Source organism: Phacochoerus africanus, chromosome 5, assembly GCF_016906955.1.
Source record: "Phacochoerus africanus isolate WHEZ1 chromosome 5, ROS_Pafr_v1, whole genome shotgun sequence".
Classification (NCBI taxonomy): Eukaryota; Metazoa; Chordata; class Mammalia; order Artiodactyla; family Suidae; genus Phacochoerus; species Phacochoerus africanus.
The window spans coordinates 3,811,383-3,832,973 of NC_062548.1; the positions used below are offsets into that span (position 1 = coordinate 3,811,383).

Consider the following 21,591-nt stretch of genomic DNA (forward strand, 5'->3'; position numbering starts at 1 on the left):
ACACAGACAGAATGCACGAGGTGCCACCGAATTCTTCACTCCGAAGTGGTTATTTCATGTGAACGTTACCCTGATTATGAAAAAAGCCAAGTAAAAATAAAGCGGTCACATTAAAGCAACTTTATCTGGTTAGGCGAAATTTTGGATATCCCTCAGAAATTCAAACACGGGCATCCCGATTTAAAGCATCTGAACTGACTGTGAGAAAAACCACCCGACTCACTCCATCGGGGCCTCCTGGGGGGCCAGTGTCTACCGGCCAGAGGACCCTGGGCTGTCTGGGCTGTCAGCAGAGCAGGAGAAGAGAGGAGCCTCGGCAGGACTTCCCAAGGACTGGGTGCTGGGAAAAGTGGTTTTAAAGATGATCAGTCTCCCAAAGCAACAGAAATAAAAGCAAAAATAAACCATGGGGACCAAACCAAACTGACAAGCTGTTGCACAGCAAAGGAAACCATTAAAAAAAAAAAAAAAAAAAACTATGGAATGGGAGAAAATAATTTCAAATAATGCAACAGACAAGGGCTTAATCTCTAAAATATACAAACAACTTATATAACTTAATAGCAAAAAAAAAAAAACAACCCAATTGAAAAATGCACAAAAGACCTGAACAGACATTTCTCCAAAGACATACAGATGGCCAACAAGCACATGAAAAGATGCTCAACATCCCTGATTATTAGAGAAATGCACACTAAAACTACCATGAGATACCACCTCACACCAGTCAGAATGGCCATCATTAATATGTCCACAAAGAAGAAATGCTGGAGGGGGTGTGGAGAAAAGGGAGCCCTCCTGCACTGTTGGTGGGAATGTAAGTTGGTACAACCACTATGGAGAACAGTATGGAGGTAACTTAGAAAACTATACATAGAACTACCACATGACCCAGCAACCCCACTCTTGGGCATATATCTGGACAAAACCTTCCTTGAAAAAGACACATGCACCCATTATGTTCACTGCAGCACTATTACAATAGCCAAGACACAGAAACAACCCAACTGTCCATCGATAGATGACTGGATTAAGAAGATGTGGTATATATACACAATGGAATACTACTCAGTCGTTAAAAAGAACAAAATAATGCCATTTGCAATAACATGGATGGAACTAGAGACTCTCATACTAAGTGAAGTAAGTCAGAGAGAGAAAGACAAATACCATATGATATCACTTGTATCTAGAATCTAATATACAGCACAAATGAATCTCCCCACAGAAAAAAACTCATGGACTGGGAGAACAGACTTGTGGCTGCCAAGGGGGAGGGGGAGGAAGTGGAATGGACTGGGAATCTGGGGTTAATAGATGCAACCGATTGCCTTTGGAATGGATAAGCAATGAGATCCTGCTGTATAGTACAGGGAAGTATATTCAGTGTCCTGTGACAAACCATAATGGAAAAGAATCTGAAAAAGACATATATATCTGTATGTCTGTATATCTGAGTGTATGTATATGTATTCTGAAAAAGAATATAGATATGTACAACTGAAACGCTTTGCTCAACAACAGAAATCAACACTGTAAACCAACTATATACGCCAATAACTGTTTTTAAAAAAGAATTCCTACCCACAAAAGGATAATCAGTTTTTTCCAATCTTTTCTGTTCTTCACTAAAATGGTATGGCTTTCATCACAAGGGGTGTACTCAGGCCTTGCTTAATTCTAGGCATTTTATCTTTCTGTTGGTGTCACAAATGGGGCTATTTTTCTATTAGCGGAAAGCACACCCACTCATGCCCGTTTTTCTTCTGTACCCAGCCCCTCCTGTAACTATTTTTAATTGCAATAACTTTACAGATGATATTTTGGATTTACTCCCTACAACGTGCATTTTGTGTCTTCCCTTCTAGAAGATACTCCTAATTTCATTTTCCTTTATTTAACGGACTACGATCTCCTGGACATCACTAAATTATTCGATCAGTTGCTCTCGTCTGAAATAAGACGGTCTCTGTGGCGTTCCCGTCGTGGCTCGGTGGTTAACGAATCCGACGAGGAACCATGAGGTTGCGGGTTGGATCCCCGGCCTCGCTCCGTGGGTTAAGGATCTGGCGTTGCCGTGAGCTGTGGTGTGGGTCGCAGACGTGGCTCGGATCCCGCGTTGCTGTGGCTGTGGTGCAGGCCGGCGGCTGCAGCTCCGATTAGACCCCTAGCCTGGGAACCTCCATGTGCCGAGGGAGCGGCTCAAGAAAACGCAAAAAGACAAAAAAAAAGAAGACGGTCTCTGTGCAGAGGATAACGTTTCCCCAGATCCCCCAAGCCCCTTCAGGCCCCCTACTTGCCAGGTATTTGTGGCCCTATGCGTAAGGGAGCACCCAGCGACCTCCTCTTCCGTCATGTCATTTATATAAAATAGGTCAGATGACAGGATCAGGGCCCAAATTATTTGGGGGAGAAAGTGACACGCAAGGAAACAGTCACCTGAGTGTTCATTATAAAACCATACGAAAGAAAACAACTATTTGTGTATATTCATCATTTCACTAATTAACCCCCAAAACACTGGATGAAACTCAGGCTCGGCTGAAGACGTCCCTCTTTTCACCTATTTCAAAAACACCTACACTTAAAACACTCTCCTTATCGCCAATACTTTAAGAATGTTATTATCCAAAAAAATTTGTCAAAGACAATGTTACTTTGTCAGAGGAGTTTTATTCTGTACTAGACACTGGAAGGAGACAGGCAACCTGGTGGCTCTTAAAGTTACCAAAAACTAAGTTCCCACTTAAAATGTTGAAGATGCTGTGGTCTCTTCAGCAAATATTTACACATTCTGAAAATATTCAAGATTACAAAAATTCTAAAGCAAGATTCAAACCACAAATTAAGTTACAAAAAACCCCCCTGTAATTCAAAAGGAAAATGTCCTGATTACTGCAGGAAAGTGCATAACGACAGAAGGCTTTAAACCATCACCACTAGATTATGAAATTATATTCCTTAGGACTCCTACTATAAAACTACTATTGCCAAGGCAGCCTCTAAAATAACGTTTACTGTAGAAAGCGTATTTTTTTAAAAAAATTACAATTCATAATTGTTTCATAGAAATAAACACTGGGTATTTTTAACACTTCTGGGTTTTTTTTTTTTTTTGCTTTTCAGGGCTGTACCCGCGGCATATGGAAGTTCCCAGGCTAGGGGTCTAATCTGAGCTATAGCTGCCAGCCCACATCACAGCCACAGTCACAGCCACAGCGACATGGGATCCGAGCTGCATCTGCGACCTACACCACAGCTCACAGCAACGCCAGATCCTTAACCCACGGAGCAAGGCCAGGGATCCAACCCGCAACCTCATGGTTCCTAGTCGGATTCGTTAACCACTGAGCCACGACGGGAACTCCAATACTCCCATTTTTAAAAAAGGTGAGCCTAAGTAAATCACCATGGTCCCCAGTCGCCCACTTCCCAGCTGGCAGAGTCACCTGTCATCAGGGGTGTCCCATCTCAGCCTTCTCAGCAGCAGCACAGCCCCCACCATGCCTTCTCCAGTAAGTGTAAGGCTGCCTCAGTTAGCAAACCGGGTAATTATGTGAAAGAGGGTCTGAAAACCATGACGCCACCCACCCACCCACCCACCCACACACATGCACACACACACATGCACACACACACATGCAGCCACTATGGTTACACAGCACCAAGGAAGAGCCGGAGAAAGGACCAGGCTCACGCCCAACTCTGCAGATGCCGCCCCAAGCCCTCTTCTCCTGGGATGTGCGGTGAATCAGCAGGAAAGAGCAGCCAGTGCAAGTAGCCCTGCGGCTGAGGACCTCCGGTTAGCAGGTGGCTGAAGAAACAAAGTGTCCTCAGGGAGGGGGACGGACCCACTCCTCAAAGGCACCCCAGAGGAGGACGAAGGGCTCACGGGGGTGATGTTGCAATTGGCTGAAAGCACGAGAGGCCATTCACAGCTCCCACCCTGGACAGTTTATAACCAGAGAGGAGAGACAGCAAAGCAGCTGCTCTGCCCCATCAGCAAAAACTCACTTCCCGCTGCGGGCAGGGGTGAGAAAGCAGGGCTTCGCTGGACACTGAGGTTGAGCGGCACATTTACATGCAACTCAGCCGTCTCTCCAGGTCCCAAACTATGGGGGAACGATGCTGAGTCTGGCTGGACACGCCCCCCCACGTCATGATTAAATTTCTCTTCGGCCCCTTCCTGTTCCCAGCCCGTTTACGAGCTGGTGGTGTCGGAGGTTTCAGCGTCTCTCTCCAGCTCTGCAGTGTCCCTTTTTATCTCACCGTCCTGTTTGAGCAGACCCTGGAGCTCTGGCTTTGTATCATCTAGATGCTCATTCCAGCACCCGTGGGCAGCCGACTTGTGTTTCAGTTTGCCCTTTTTTCCAAACTTGGCTTGGCGTCGGTCTTTCGCATGCGATCCCCTGCTCCCCACTTTGGCGGGCTGTCCCCGAGAGGTGACATGACGTTTCTTCTCACCCTCCCCTGGCCGGCCTAGTCTTCTCACTTTGTTCTTTGACCTGAGGCCCGCTCCCCTGACACTGCCTCTACCTCAGCTGACTTTCCAGATCACGGCCAGAGTGTGATGGGAGATGCTCCTTCCAACCTGCCTCTCAGGAAATGCAGGTGAGGAAAGAGGAGCACCTGGGGATTCCCTTCTGGAATCTACCCAGAGCCCGGCCCCTCCAGCTCCCGTCCCCACGCCCCGAGCTTCGGCCCCTGCCCTGCACCGCCCCTCGGCCTCCAGCGCTGCCCCTCCCTCTCCCTGGGGCATCTCCTCCTGACCCGGGCTCTGCTTCTCTGCCAATGGGAAGGTATTGGTGAGAATGTTCAGAACGCTGCTGACTCACCTTCTTTTTTAAACAACTTGATTCGGGTGGAGTGCATTTACAACGTTGTGTTCATTTCTGCCCTACAGCCAAGCGACCGAGTTAGACATAGTTTTTCAGACTCTTGGCTGTGATTTGGCTTGTCACAGGATCTTGAGCAGAGGTCCCTGTGCTGTACAGCAGGGCCTCGGTGTTCACCCGTCCTGTACGCGCCCATTCGCCTTTGCGGGTCCCAGCCTCTCTGCCCCCACCCCCCGGCCTGGCCACTGCCCGCCGCCTGCTCCGTCCGTCTGTGCTGACTCACCCGCTTTCCCGCTGTGTCTTTCAGGAAGAAGAGCTGAGGTTAAGAGATACACTACACGGCCCAGGAATTTTCTCTTTTTTACCCCTGGCTGCAGTGCTTTTCAAATGTTAGGCTGGACAACATAAAACTGCCATTTTTTAAGTCAAAAGGGGTCCAATATCAGAATTGCACATAGTTCAATGTACATGTGTAATAACGTCCCTTTTCCTTGCTTGGTTTTTTCTGGCCAATTTTTTACATTCGGACGTAAGGTATGAAAGCACACACGTCTATGAACACCCTGCCCCACGCTCTCACAGTGCCCCCCCTGCCCACGGGTCCTGGAAACACGGACAGCAGGGCAATTCTGCTGGAAGCTCTGCAATCCTCTAGAATCACCTTGGCCTGGAAGGCGGGGCCGGGTCTGGCCCAGGCTCTGCCTGCGCCCGCGCCCGTCCGTCACTCCCACAGGGCTTGTCCCTGCCCGCGGTTTCTCCCTTGCCGGGTCTTTCCTTCCAGCTCACCACCGAGCAGTGCCCTCTCGTCGCGTCTCGTCCCTCAGGATGCCGGATGCTCTCAGCTGCAGGTTACACAGCTCCCCGCCGATTACAGAGACAGAGCACGGGGCTAATGGCAGCTCAGCCCAGAGGAGAAGGAGCACTGCCTCGGTCTTTGCCCTATCACGGCATCGGGGAATCTGGCAGCAAGTTAATTCACTCCAAAAGCTGCTGAGTAGACGGAGGGCTACAGTCTGCACTGCTCCACAGAACACTGAGCCCAAGGGGCCTGCGTGTGTCGGGGTCTCCGAAACAAGGATTTTCAGTGAGGCAAGTTCCCCGACTGGCGGGATGCGGTGCGAGGCCAGAAACCCAGCAACTCCGAGGTGCCGTCACACGCCAGTATCTCACACAAGCCAGTGAGCCAGTGAGCGTCTGTTTTCTACTCGCAAATAGAAGGTGATGGGGTCCTTCGGGTACCACTACATTTACTCCGAAAATAAGGGCCACTTGGCTCGTCCCAGAAAAAGACCCCAGCGGATGCCGGACGTCAACAAGGGAGCCCAGCCCAGCAGGCGGCCCAGGCAGGTTCATTCTCCATGGGGCTCCGTTTTCCTTCTGCTGCTCCCAGGTCCAGAGTCAATTCGGAGATCCAAAAAGGAGTCAGATATAGACAGACAGATGGAGATCAAAATACTGGCTTTCTGACTAATAGAAGCCAGATGGGAGAGAGTGATTTTAGATTTGCAGCCAAGCAGGTCTGCTCCCTGGCACAGCTGGACAAACACAGGCAGGCCCACCTGCAGCTGAGGGCCGGGCACAGCCCACACGCTCGCTGAAGGCAGGGGAGCCACCGAGCCTGCTTCCTCCTCCAAGGGGCACAGGCAGGCACCCACGCCCCCCGCCATGGGAGAGAGGACGCAGGGCGGGGAGAGAGGCCAGAAATGACTGCAGCTGAAAAACCAAAGTCTCTCCCACCAGAGTAAAACCCTTAAGGCGGTTTCTGAGAGGGTCCAAGGAGGTAAGAGAGCAGGTGCCCTAGACATGGAGATGAAAGCACCCACGCCAAGAGCAGGTGTCTTTCCTTCCGCGCAGGGATGGTCTTGCCAGGTCGGCGGCCCCAGCGCAAGGAGGCACACTTGGGTATTTGCGGACCTGGCCCCCGAGATGACTGCTTTCAACCAGACATCTGCTTCAGCTAGTGAGTATGTTCTGGTAGCTTGGGCGTGTTTGTTTAACAGCACAATCTGGATGCTGCGCCCGTGTGTACTGCTAAGAAGGTAAACCGCCAGGCTCGTGCGCCTTGGCTCTCACCAGCGCATCTCCCGCAGTCGCCCCTCGCGCTGCCCGTCCCCCCGCCCCCGTCGAACAGAGCCTCCGACCCCCCGCTACTGGCTGATCCCGTCGTCAGGCTCCTGGGGAACACGCTTCCTCCCCCCGACCTAAAGCCCAAGCTGTGCAACATCACCTCCTTGGCGGGAAAGAGCGCTAGGTGGTCACAAGAAGGGTGAGTGGTTCGGGGCTCGTCTTGTGTGCCGATTATAGGTGGAGAACTCGGTACTTGCAGAAAACACACAGTAAAAATCCTGCTCACAGGCGTTACAGAAAGGCCAAAAGCCACGCGCCGAGGCAGCGTTCCCTTTTACCCATAAAGGAAACCAGCAGGAAGGGGAGACTTCTAAATAATTACTCCCCTTCCGTTCTCGGGAGACGTCAGGTCTTGTCTACAGAGATGCACCAAACTTCACCTTGAAGAGGGATGCAGTCTGCGCTGCCTGGTCTGTTGTCAGCGACTGTGGCGGCTGCCGCAGCGCCTTCAAGTCTAGGTCACTGAGGACGTGGCCCGGGATGGTTACTGGGACACGCGTCCAGCCAAGTCTCATCTGCTACCGGGGGGCAGTCCTGGAGGCCTCCTTCAGCCCGGCCAGGGCTCCCCTGTCCTCCCAGGGGCGGAGCCAGTGCGGTCCCCGCTCCTGCCTGCCTCCTCTGCTTCCCGTCCCCGCAGAGGCCAACCAGGCAGGTGAGCACCCTGAGAGGACGGGTCGTCACGCACACAACGCAGCACAGCGGGCTTGGCTCAGAACCACAGGTGCGGCTTCCCATGGCCCTGGCGCCAGACCTGGCCTGCCCCGGACACAGCAGGGAGCCGCCCTGACCGCCCCAGGCAGGCGGCATCCACCGTCACCAGAGCGCTCGCCCAGGGGAAGGACGGTGTCAGGCCAGCACGGGACGCAGGCTCAGACGGGACGCAGGCTCCGAGGCAGAGCGCTCTGGCTGGGAGCTGGTGCCAAGCTCAGCGACGTCATTAACTCCCAAGGCCTGGGTGTGCCCGCAACACCAGCGCGTGTGCATCAAGACCAGTCTTCGCTGAGGCGAGGGCCCCCTGACAGAGCCGGTGCCCTGGCTTTTCGACTGGACCGCGAGACGCAGGCCCGGGCTCCGTGAGAAGGGCTGCCCATGTGGTCTGTGCTTCCTTAACCAAGGGCCCCTGAACAGCCGACGCCCAGAACAAGGGCCGCACTGCCCTCCAGCGACCTTCCATCCACGCGCAAATCCTCCCGAGAGTAACGAGGGCTCCTTTTCTGCCCGCCTGGCTGCCGCACCTCCAAATCGCGCGTTCCCGACGGTTCCGCTCCCCAAGCCAACGCAGGAGCCACGGCTTCTCTAACCTCTAAGTGCTTTCCGCTCCAAGAAACCAACGCACCTGGACCCACCTGAACGTGTATCCTGCTGTCAGACACACCAAGGTGTGTCCCTTCATGCACAAAGAACCGTTCAAAAAGGTGACTATCACGCGGTCAGCAACCACTCTGCCTACGGCGCTCACTCGAACAGGGCGACACACTCAAACGAAGCAGCTGCGCCGTCCCGCCCACTTGACAGAAGATGCCACGAGGACTCTGTGGCTCCTGCTTGAGTCGTTCTAACGTGAAGCAGACCAGCCTGTCTTTAAGAGAAGGCACTGCCCTCGAGGGAATGTAACTGAAGCATCACAGCGCATCAGCGTCGTTGGCTAGAAGATCGCCCTAGAGTTTCACCTCTAGACAGGCCTTCGGTTCCCATCTTCAGCGCCGTCTGAAGCCGCTCAGGTCCACCTCCCCACTCTCAACGACGTCATGACAGAAGAGAATGAGGAGCTCCCAACAGAGCACCACCCAGCACCAAGCACAGCTGTATGCCGAATGGCAAGCGACAGGTGCGCCAAGGGCAAACGCTGCTCCCCGAAGAACAGACCGGGCTAAACTAACGAGCACGTCGACCCGAAAGCTGGAGGGAAAGCCAAGCGCCCTGTGCTCTGAAGCCCCACCACGGCCAGAGGGGTGTCTCCGGAGCGTTTTAGCCAATGGAAGATGTTGTTTTGTTCTCTGCCATTACTAGAGGACCAACCACGTGTGCCCCCATTAAAACGTAAACTTGCTCACTTAAACGCCACTTGCCAACAAGGCAACAGAAACCCAACTGTTCTTTCAGACCCCAGAAGCACACGAGGCTTCTGTTCTCACGCAAACCCACGGCCGCGTTAAGCCCAGAGGAGTTTCTGAGTGCTGGAAAACACAGGACAGCCCTGGAGGTTTCTCCAAAGGCCTATTCACCTTAGCAAAGCATGACCCAGCAAGCAATTCTAAAAATAAGAATAACTGGAGTTCCCATTGCGGCTCAGCAGTAACGAACCCGACTAGGATCCCTAAGGATACGGGTTCGATCCCTGGCCTCGCTCCGTGGGTTAAGGATCTGGCGTTGCCCTGAGCTGTGGTGTAGGTATAGACGTGGCTCGGATCTGGCATTGCTGTGGCAAAAAAAAACTATAAATAAAAATAATACTAATATAAAAGATCTACAAAAGGTAATGTAATCTTGGTATTCTACAACAGAGGTTCTTAAACTGCAGTCCACAGGGCACAGGTACAACCACTCCTGGCTTCGGCATGTCCAGAACACTCGTAGAATCTCCGTGCACATATACGAGTTTTCTGGGGAAAAAGTTCCGCTATAAAGAGCACGGTGACATGGTGTCTAGCCATCACGCCATCAGGACCAGCCCCGTGCACGAGAGGCTTCCGTCTCGCTCTCACGCTCATCTCCAACACCTCTGCCTATGAGAACTGTCTTAGCTGGCGGACGAGTGGATGGTTTGAGCGTGTTCTCCTCCAGCTGCTGAAACCCTATGTCGCCTTCACGGACCAGCTCAAGGCACACTTTCTGGACAGGCTTTCCCCAACAATTAAACAGCCCCTTCCCCACCAGCACTCAGCACAGATCTGGGTATATGGTTAAAAACGATGACGAAGGTGAATTCTTTTGTTGCAGTGCCAACAAGAGACCACGAATTCTGACACTCTAACTCTCCCCCAGGTTTTTAAATCATCAGTAAGTGTGTCTACAAGGAAGGCCCAGCTTTGTGTGGTTAGATGGTACACCCATGCGGTTCTGTGCGTGATGTCCAGTCCAGGCGACAAAGGACCTTCACGCAGCGGATGTTTCATTCACCTCCAGCTGGATGTGAAGTGTGGCGACTCAGAAGGCTCTGGAAATCACAGAAGAGGGAGTGGGAAGCAGGGTGAGACCAAGCCAAGCAGGTCTGAAGCCTTCCGCACAAACACGGAGGCACCTGCTACCCCCAGGGGCGTTATCACACAAGTGCTGCAAGACCAACTACATCAACTTTGAGGACAGCCCCCTTGGGAAGAGACAGACTAGCATCATTAAGCTCTTAAAAATAAAGATGAGGAAGTCTTCCGGGTAACATTTTCAGGAAGTCAAAGCAGCTAGTAGATTCCAATACTCCACTGCAGGGGTCGCGTGAGGCCAGCACGTTAAAGAAACATACGATACGTTCAAGTTCAGGCACAGCTGAGACTGTGAAGGACGTGCCCTGAACCTGGCACTCGAGGGACCAGGATGATGAAGGGGTCCCCCAAGACCGAGGAGCTCCATGCCTGCCAGGCCCTCGCCTCACAAGCCAGAAGGCTCCAGATACCACACAGCAAGATGTGCCTGGGAAACGGGTAGAAAGGAGAGCTGCTTGGGACCTTGGGACTTGAGGAATGACGTGGCAGTGCGTCCCCAGGCGTCCTGACTGCCCCGACCTGTCTTGGACAGAGTGCTGCAGGCCCTCCCTCAAGCCGGAAAAGCTACAAGGCGGGAGCAAAGAGGTCCAGGAGTGGCCTGCTCCCACAGGCAAGGGCCGGGAAGAGGGTGGCCTTACAACAGAAAACACTTTTGGCGACACCCATCCTATGCCAGCCAAATACCAAGAGAAGAACTGCATCTATCATCCTCCGAGGTTCTGGTGAGGCTGAAAGGGAGCCTGGCCTTCCACACCCCTTCCCGTCCCTCAGAGTCAGGCGTGTTCCAAGTGGCCCACCAGGAACCCACCTCCCATCCCTGCCTGGACACGCACCAGGGCAGTGGTGGCGGGAGCTGAGCCTCCACCCCCGCCCAGTCCCAGCTGGAAGGAGAAGGCGGTGGGAGGCTGGGCTGACGGTCACGGCTGCTCCCTCCGCTCCCTGGTGTCAGCCAGGCCGAGGGAGAGCTGATGCTGGGGCTCCACTCAACGAGGCAGCAGCGTCAGGAACAGAGGGACCCAGAGTCAGGAGCAGGAGCGAACAGACTTATCCCCAGGGCCCCAGAGGAAAGGAGGAAGAGCACGGGGCCGAAAAAGCACTGGAAAAACATCCCCGTTTTTGCAAAAGAAGCAAATGCACAGATTCAAGAAGCCCAGCAAGCCCCAAACATAATAAGCTGAGAGATGCCTACATCCAAAAAATCATGACGAAACTTGTGGAAACCAAAGACAAAGGAAAAGGTCTTAAAATCAGCCCGAGAGACACGACACGCTGACTTGACAGCAACTGGATTTCTCATGTGACACCACAGAGGCCAGAAGGAAGTGGCAAGTTCTTCAAGGCGTCAAAGAAAAGAAGGGTCAGGTATGAATCGCTGACGCCCTTCAAGACTAAAGACGACACGAAGGCAGTCTGGGGCAAGGAAGGCCAATCCACCCTTAAAGGAAGGAGGAAGGGAGTTCTCCTGACAGAAAGGAGAGGCGAAGAGAAGGCCTAGAGCTTCTGGAAGGAACGAACACAGTCAGAAGAGGGCAAGACAGCGTCACTATAACGAAGTCTGTTTCTCACGAGTTTCTCCGATCTTATCTGATGACGGAAGTAAACCATCCGACGCGGTGCTGGAAGCTTAAGGAACACTTAAGACACGGATGTCTTAACGGTGGGCACGGGAAAGGGCTCTAAGTGGAAGCAGAGCCTCCACCCTTGACACAAAGCTGCAAAACACAGACTCCAATAGACTGGGATGAGGTGTGTACTGTCGGCCGAGAGCAACCACCACACACACGATACAAAGCTTGAACTGATATACTCAAAAATCAGTCAATCAAGACGGAACCTAAAACACATTTTTTTTTGTCTTTTTTAGGGCCGCACCCTCGGCCTATGGAGGTTCCCAGGCTAGGGGTCCAATCGGAGCTGCAGCCACCAGCCTACGCCACAGCCACAGCAACACAGGATCAGAACCGTGCCTGCGACCCACACCACAGCCCACGGCAACGCCGGATCCTCAACCCACGGAGCGAGGCCAGGGATCGAACCTGCAATCTCATGGTTCCTAGTCGGATTTGTCAACCACTGAGCCACGATGGGAACTCCCTAAAACACATTTAAATAACGCACAGGAAGTGAGAAACAGAAGAAACAAAACCCAAAATGTAAAATAATAAAATGGGAGACGGGTGCGCTAGGTTATTAATAATTAATATTACCTTCATGTACATCATCTAAACATACAAATTAACAGATCAGCAGAATAAATAGGTTGTAACAAGATGCTGTCTAGAAGAAACTCACTTCAAAACAACTCTGTGGGTAGGTTACAAGGATGGAAGTCATATGCCGTGAAAGCACTCAATAAAAAAAAAAAAAAAAAGTGGCTGGAGTTCCCGTAGCCTGGGACCCTCCGTATGTTGCAGGTACAGACCTAAAAACAAAAAGAGGCTATGTCAAATATCTGATAGAGAAGACTTGAGAGCAAAGAACAAAGAGCATCACCAGAGACCAGAAGGGACTTGACATAATGACAAAAAGACCAATCCATCAGGAGGACACATTAATCTGAAATGTTCACACACCACACAGGAGAATCTCAGAACACAGGAAGCACATAAGGATAGGACTAAAGGAGAAGTGGACAATTACAGTGGGGACTTCCACACCTTACTCTCAACTACTAAAGAAAAATCAGCAAGGATACAGAAGAACCCAACACCACCATCAACCAACTGATCTACCCAACACATGCAGAAAACGCCACCACCAGCAGAATACACACTGTCTTAAGTGCCCATGGAACATTCACCAACATAGGCCCAGAGAACACACACCAAGATAGACCACACTTTATGCCATAAAACCAACCTCAAAACATTTAAAAGAACTGAAGCCGTACAAAGTATATCTCTGACCATAATAGAGCCACATTGCTCAAGAGCAGAAAGATAACGGGAAAGTCTCTCACCTCTTGGAAACTACAACACACTTCCAAACAATTCATAAGCCAAAGAAGCTATTTCAAAAGAAGTAAAAATACACATGAAACTGAATAAAAAATTACAATTCAACACATCAAAATACATGGACACAGCTAAAGCCGTGCTAAGGGGGAAATTTATAGCACTTAAAATGCTAACATTAGAAAAGAGGAGAGGGCATTGTGGCACAGAGGAAAAGAATCCAACTAGTATCCGTGAGGTTGCGGGTTTGATCCCTGGCCTTGCTCAGTGGGCCGAGGATCCGGTGTTGCCCTGAGCTGTGGTGTAGGTCACAGAAGTGGCTCGGATCCTGCATTGCTGTGGCTGTGGTGGAGGCCGGCAGCTGTAGCTCTATTTGACCCCTAGCCTGGGAACCTCCATATGCTGTGGGGGCGGCCTTAAGAAAGAAAAAAAAAAAAAGAGGAGAGGTCTCAGATATAACCCAAATCAAGAAACTAGTAGGGAAAAAGTGCAAAATAAAACCAAAATAAATGAAAGGAAAAAATAATAAAAAGCAGAAATAAATTAAATTGAAAATGGGAAAGCCATAAAGAAAAATCAAAGACACACAAAGCAGATTCTTCAGGAAAAAATAAGTGACAGTAGTCAGCCTCTGAACGACTAACAAACTAAAAAGGGAAGACCCAGCTCTCGGCCTCAGTGACACCTTCTGAGAAACGCCCAGGGGAGGAAGGAGCAAACGTGTGGGCTGAGCGCCAAAGGGCCACGAGGCAGAGGTCCACGAAGATGTGTACACCACGGAAGCCACAGGAGCAGAAACAAGGAAAGCCCGGAGGCTGGGGATGCTGGTGCGATTTGTGGGCTGCCTGCCTTCTGTCTGGAACTCGGCTCAGAAGGTCTAGAACCTCTTTGGCCACCCTGATCGCCGCGGCCACTTTGAGACCACCTTGCTCGTATCAAAACAGTCCCCGTTGGGTCTTTGCCCTGGACCTGTGGCACTGTGGACGAGTTTTGTTCTCAGGTGTGGCTGGTTGGAACACATGCACAATAAATTATCTGCCCTCTTAGTGGAAGAAAAAAGAAAAAGAGAAAACATAAATGACTAATGTCAGGAAAGAAACACAAGCTGTGACTATCTCACCCCTCTTACTACTGGAAGCTCTACTGCAGTGAGCAAGGAAAAGACATAAAGGCATCCCTAGTGGGAAAGAAGAAATAAAAGTCACCCTATTTGCATCTAGCATGACGACCTATACAAAAAAAAATCCCCAAGAATCCATAGGAAAGCTCTTAGAACCATTAAGTATATTTAGCCAAGTCACAGGACACACGATTGAGACACAAAAAGCAATCTCATCGCTGTATGCTAACAATGCGCAGGTGGAAACAAAATAAAACACACCATCGATTAGAAATGCGCTGCAGAAAAGGAAGTACTTCAGTATAAACGCAACAAAACATGCACAGGATCTGGAGGGTGCTAAGTGCAAAATGGACTGCAAGACGCAACACAGCAGAAACATCAATTCTCCCCAAGTTGATCCCAAGGTTTTTTTACAGCCACTTTTTTTTTTTTTTTGGCCCACACCTGCGGCATATGGAGGTTCCCAGGTTAGGGGTTGAATTGGAGCTGTAGCCGCCGGCCTACACCGCAGCCACAGCAACGCGGGATCCGAGCCGCGTCTGCAACCCACACTACAGCTCTGATCCTTAACCCACTGAGCGAGGCCAGGGATGGAACCCGCAACTTCATGGTTCCTAGTTGGATTCGTTTCCGCTGCACCACGATGGGAACTCCTGTAGCCACTTTTTATGGCCGCGGTGCCATTATATATTTCCACCCACAGTGAATAAGGGTTCTAATTTCTCCACGTGCTCACCAACACTTTTTTTGATAGTTGTCCCTCTTGCGGGTGTGAGAGTTGGTATTTCATAGTTCTGATTTGCATTTCCAAACTCCCCAAGTTTAATGCAAATATTATCAAAGACCCAGCAAGGTTTTGTTTGTTTGTTTGTTTAAACAGGAAAGCTTATTCTAAAACTTCTATGGAAAGGCACAGGCCTTAGAATAGCTCAAGCAACCTTGAAAAAGAAAAATGGAGTGGGAGAAATATTTGATATAAAATCCGCTATACAGCTACAGTAACCAGCACAGTGACACTGGCAGAAGAGGAGACACACAGACCACTGGAATAGAAGGGAAAGCCCAGAAACAGACCCGCGCAAATATGCCCACTTGATGTATTTTTTCTTTTACGGCCGCCCCGGGGCATATGGAAGTTCCAGGCCAGGGACCAAATCCGACCTGTGCTCAAGCTGCAGCAACCCCAGATCCGTAACTCACTGCACCCGGCAGGGGATCGAACCAGCACCTCCACAGAGACAAGCCAGGTTATTAGCCCACTGCGCCGCAGCAGGAATTCCATGACCACCTGATTTTCAATGACGGTGCAAAGGCAAGTCTTTACAACAGAAAGCCCCAGAACGACTGGACGCCCAGAGACAAGAAAACAAACAAAACCTCAACCTCACAACGTTGTACAAAATTAACGCAGAATACGGAGCAGAGACTTAAACGCAAAACATGCCACTACACAATTTTGGGAGAACTGGGAGAAAAAAAATTTTAGACTGGGTAAAGAGTTCTTCAACTTGACGTCAAAGGCACGATAAAGGAAAAAATGGATAAACTGGACCTCATCCAAGGGAAAACCTTTTGCTCTATGAAAGACCTCGTTAAGAAGGACGCAAGGCCGAGCTACGGACGGGGAGAGAACACTGGCACACCACACCGCGACAAAGGAGGGGTCCCAGAATCGATACAGAACGCTCAACACTCAACGACAAAGAAACAAGGAACTAATTACAAAACGAGTAAAAAGTAGGACGAGACACACTCCACCAAAGAGAACAGACAGATGGCAAAGGAGCACAGGAAAGAAAGACGTTCGAGGGCCTTAGCCACTAGGGAAATGCAAATTAAAATGGCACCGACGGAACACTCAACACACCATCGGAACGGCTGAAACCAAGAACGGTGACAGCACCCAATGCTGGCGCAGGTGCAGAGAGACGGGGTCACGCACTCAGACTCTGCTGGTGGGAAGGTAAAATCCTTCAGCCACTCTCACGTCTGGGAGGTTCTTATAAAGCTAAACGTGCAACCACCACACAGCCGAGCAACTGCACTCAGGCATTTATTCCAGATACATGGAAATTTATGGGCTTAACAAAAACGTACACGGACGTTCACAGAAGATTGATTCATAGCGGGCAGAACCTGGAAACAAGCCAGATGTGTCCAGGGGCTGGTGGTAAAGCCTTTCCCCGGGTACGACGACGCAGCAATCTGCAGGCAGAACTCCGACCGCGGACGCCAACGAATGGGGTCTAGGCAGCTCTGCTGCGTGGTAAAAGCCATTTCCAAAAGATCACCTCTTGCAAGATTCCATTGATATCGTATTCTTGAAAGGACGAAATGACAGGACTGGAGAACAGATCAACCACCACCAGGTGAGGGAGAGGGAGAGCGGTGGGAGGGGCCCTCCAAGGCTACACCAGGAATACGGACTGAAACTCCAATGTCCTGTATCTTCACTTTGGCTACGTCGCTGTCTTGGTCGTGATACGAGTCTAGTTTTGCCAGATCTCACCGTCTGGGGCAACTGGTTAAAAGGTACGTGGGAGTGCTCTATTATTCTCACAGCTGCATGGGATGCTACGATTATACCAAAAGTTTAATTAAAAAAAAAAAAAAAAAAAAAAGACCAGGTTGGTTCCCAGCTCTGTCACCTACGAATCGGGTAACTGACCTTACGCAGATTTCAAACCCTCTGTCCTCAAGGTCCCCGCTGGCTAAATGGACAATGCCATCTGAAACGCTACGAAAATTAAGTGCCATATATGAAAAGGCCTGGCACATAGCTAGTGCTTTAAAAACAGCCTGTTAGCACACAGTCTACCTGGAGACACAGATATTATTCCAAACAGTTACCATTCAAATGTCTGCGACTAGAGCCACTACAAAGCCATTTATTTAAAAAAAGTCTGTCTCTTCCCAAAGTGATCTGTCCAAATAAAAATGGGGGGGAGGCAATTACTAGTTTTAGATTGAAAGATGAATTGCTCACTACTTCTTGAAAGAGTCATAACAGACAAGATGAGTTTTGTTTTTTTGGGGTTTTTTTTTGTCTTTTTGCCATTTCTTGGGCCGCTCCCGCGGCATATGGAGGTTCCCAGGCTAGGGGTCAAATCAGAGCTGTAGCCACCAGCCTACGCCAGAGCCACAGCAACGCGGGATCCGAGCCACATCTGCAACCCATACCACAGCTCACGGCAACGCCGGGTCCTTAACCCACTGAGCAAGGGCAGGGGCCGAACCCGCAACCTCATGGTTCCTAGTCGGATTCGTTAACCACTGCACCACGACTCCAGACAAGATGAGTTTAATATAGAACAACAATTAGTGAAAAAACTGACAAGGAAAATAGGATACTGGTTAACAAATGTTATTTCTCGTGGATATGGAAGTTAGTAAAAGTTAATGTTTATATGCACTGGGAAAAGTAAGATTCAGTTTTCTAAAATGGACATAAGACACTGATTGAGCTTTAAGATTCTGTTTCTAAATATTTCCTCGGCCTCCCGAGTTGAAAGAAACTGGGGTCAGTCAGCCGTATCTGTAAATTCTCATAACTTGCCTGGTTCAGAAGTCCAGAAAAGCCAAAAAAAAAAAAAAGGAAAAAAGGAGTTCCCGTCGTGGCGCAGTGGTTGACGAATCCCACTAGGAACCATGAGGTTGCGGGTTCGGTCCCTGGCCTTGCTCAGTGGGTTATGGATCTGGCCTTGCTGTGAGCTGTGGTGTGGCTCGGATCCCATGTTGCTGTGGCTGTGGTGTAGGCCGGTGGCTACAGCTCTGATTCGACCCCTAGCCTGGGAACCTCCATATGCCGTGAGAGCGGCCCAAGACAAAAAAAAAAGAAAAGAAAAAAAAAAATCTAGCTCTGTGACAGAGAAAGACAACACATGCACTTGACCCCAGAAGATGAGGGGAATTTTTAAACGCACAGTTGATTCCTTGAATCAGACTGGGCACCTAGCCTTTCAAGTTCATGAAGTACTGGGCCACAGCTCTGACTCACAGAGAGGCTTTTCAAAGAGGTGAAAAAGCGGTGTTTTATCATTCAAATTACTCTCTTCCCGTCAGGATCCTAAAAGAGCTATTTCTATCAAAATGAAATGTCCTACTAACAAAAACACCACGTGGGAAGGATGGAGCGGGTTCCGACGCAGGCCTGGGGACGCAGGCCTGGGGAGCGTGCAGCCCCGGGTTCCAGGTCTGGTAAGGGACCGCCGCTTCCTCGCCAAGGCCCTGGCTTCCTCACCGATGAAGTGAAAGCAGTGTACCAGTGGGTTGGTCCTACAGCCCTTGGCTAAATTTAGAGTCCTTGGGGCACCATAAAATCCCGTCTCCAGGGAGGCTTCTGGAACAAGCTTCCCTCTGCCTCGGTTTTGAAACAACTTTCTTCATACCTGTGATTTGGTTTCCCCAAAGTGGGCTGGAGAAAGGGTTGAGGAAGGGGCCAGGAAAAAGGAGAGGAAAAAAACTTTAAGAAAGAAAGAAATGACCTTATCTAGATACAGGGAGACTCAATTTTCTCTCGTCATCAGTTTTCTCCAGAATTCCTTTCTCTGGGGCCCTTTAGCTCAGGCACACGGAGCAAGCACACGGAGGTGCTTTTTTTTCCCCCCACAAACAAACTGCAAATGACAGAAATGGACCATGGGACAGGAGAAGCACCTGGAAAGGAAACACCACCCAAGACATATATTAAAAACTGCGACGCAAGGACTGAATTTATATCCTAACGCAAACACAACAAGTCGGGACAACGCAAGAAACCTGAACACTGGCTGGATGCTTGGCCGTATTAAGGAGTTACTAATGTTTAGGTTTGATGAGGATATCATGGTCATGTGTCTTACATGAAGCCTTATCTCTAAGCCACATAAACAAACATTCTCCAACGCATCTATACCATGTCTGGGATTCGCTTCAAAAACCACAGGGGCAGGATTATAGGTGAAACAAGATTGGCACTGAATCCTGAAGTTGTGGGCGTGGGTACGGTACTGTTTGTTCTCTGTCTCTACTCTGTATATGTTTGAAATTTTCCTAATAGTTTAACAGGAGAGACTTGCGGCTGCCTTCCTCTCCAATTGACCTCGCTCTCAACTTACTGGGAGGGCAGGCAAGGATGGCACCCGGACCCCAGGAGGCTGGCAGTCCCCCACCGGGAGTCCAGGGGGGCCTCTCCCCACTACTAAAACCCCCGCCCCTCCAAAGCCCCAGAAGGTGTCCGGCTTTCCCGCTCCCATGGCCCCCAAGTCCCCGAGAAGGGCGGAGGCGAAGCCCACTAGGTCGACGGGGAGACAGGGTGCGCATCCTTGGTCGGCTCCCCCAAAGCTGGGGGCACCTGGCCGCTGGACCAACGTCAGACAAAGGCGTCAGCCGTGGTCCCAGCCGGGCCGCGGAGGTACGAGGGGCCGCACCTGCGCGCACCTGGACGCACCTAGGCGCAGGTGTGCGGGCGGGGACGCGGGGAAAGCGCACCTTGAGGATGTTGTCGAAGATGGTGTCGCGGAACTCGAGCAGCGCCTTCTGGTCGAACTCGCGGCCGTGGATGATGCGCATCTGCTTGAGAAAGGTGGACTTGCCGCTCTCGCCCGCGCCCAGCAGCAGGATCTTGACGAGGCGCCGCACGGCGCGCCGCTCGCGGGCCAGCCCCGCGTCGATGTCCCGGCTGCGCCGCCGCGCCTCGCGCTCCGCGTCGCGGGCCCCGCTGCCGCCCGCCCTGCGCTCGCGGGCCCCGCCGGCCTCGGCCGGCAGCAGGCAGCGGCTGAGGGTCCGCACCACGCCGGACATGGCCGCTCAGGCCATGGACCCCGCGGCGGGCGAGGCGGCAGCCGGCCGCTCCCTCAGGCCGCGTCCGCCGCCGCCGCCGCCCCGAGGCCCGCTCTTGCCCGCCGCTCGGCCCGGCGGAGGGGCGGGGCGGCGCGGCCCGAGGCCCGGGGATTGGGCCGGCTGCCGTCCGTCCGGACAGTCGCGCCCTCCTATTGGGTTATGACAGGCCGAGAGGCGGGCATCTCTCCGGCCTTGGGGGCGGGGTCGGCGCCGAAAGAGGCGGGACCTTTGGGGTGGAGGCGCTTCTCATTGGGCTCCCCGTGCCGAGGTTCTTTCTTTCAGAATGAAAGGGAGGCGGGGTCGTCGGGGAGGCGGGCCGGCAGCCCGCCATGACCAATTTTAATTGCTCTGAGATCATGTCAATCACGGCAAACGGGCTTAGGATTGGGGATGTTGTGAAACGGGGCGGGACCAGAAGTGCCAGGTGTACAGAAAGAGCCTCTCTGGGTTCCCAGATTGGGTCAACCTGTGAGACCTTGGGGCTCGCGGAGTGGGCTCGGTGTTGCCCGACAGCTGGGAAATATCGATAAGAGGTCCAGATGCTAGTCTTTGGTTGAGAGAGAGAGCTGTTCCTTCCAGAAACACTGGCGGGGGGGAGGGGGGGAATGGGCCAAACATTTAAAACAGATACACCCTTTAGGAGTGGCGTGGGCATCTGGGTGGCTTTTCTCACAGCTGGCTGATCATCACTATCACCAGGCGCCCCCCCCCCCCCGAAAAAAAAGTTCCATGTCGCACACTGATTGAGTTGTGGGGTCTAGAGCTTCTGGGTCAGAGATGGAATCTCCTCTCGACCTATTACTAGTTACATAACCTTTCAGGCCGCCTTCCCTAACCCCCACCCCCAACTTTTAGCTTAAATTTCCTCCTCCTCTATAAAATAGGGGCTATGATAGCAACTACCTTGGATTGCTGTGGAGATAAAAAGTGAGAACATGAACTTATAAAACACTTAGCACCGTGCTTAGATCCAAGTAAGTTCTTGCTAAGTGTGAGCTGATCTTATTACTAATTCTCACCTGTCCCAGATCTGTTGTGAGTCAGAACCTCCAGGAAGGAGCTCCTGTAGCTCTTAATCTCCAGGTGACTGGTGGTCTTCGGAAACCATGATCTGTTAAAAGATAAACTAGGATATTTTAAAATGTAAGGGTTTGAGCAAAAATCAATTCTAATCGTGCAGCATCAACCCATTTGGGAGCACTGTGCAGAAGGGAGCCAGGGAAAACACGGAGAGAGAAAGTGCAAACAAAGGCAGGAAATTATTTGTCTGGCTACAGCTTAAAGGCTAGTTAGCTGTTTGTGATTGGCTGTCTTTAGCTTATGGTATCCAATTTGAGGACTCGATGAGGTCTCTGAACATATCATTCACATTTGCCAAGAGGCTAAGGTGCTTGAAATGAACAAGCTTACCTGCTTGTGGTCTCTTGGTTTTCTACCCTCGGGACATTCACAAGCTTAAATTTTGGTTTGCTCGTGTGGGGGGCCAGGGTATTAGGGCCACCTCTTCGTTTGATTCAACAGGTCCTAAAGAG

The 21,591-nt window shown here is 51.1% G+C and overlaps 1 protein-coding gene across 1 annotated transcript in view; it reads right to left on the reverse strand.

Annotated features, from left to right (window-relative positions):
• GNA12 (G protein subunit alpha 12) overlaps positions 1–20,096 on the reverse strand; it is a 103,078-nt gene extending 82,982 nt beyond the window's left edge. The window contains exon 1 of the mRNA XM_047779443.1: positions 19,709–20,096. Coding sequence (XP_047635399.1) covers positions 19,709–20,020 — 312 coding nt within the window. The 5' untranslated portion in view covers positions 20,021–20,096. The remainder of the gene's footprint in view (positions 1–19,708) is intronic.
• Between the last annotated feature and the right edge of the window lie 1,495 nt (positions 20,097–21,591).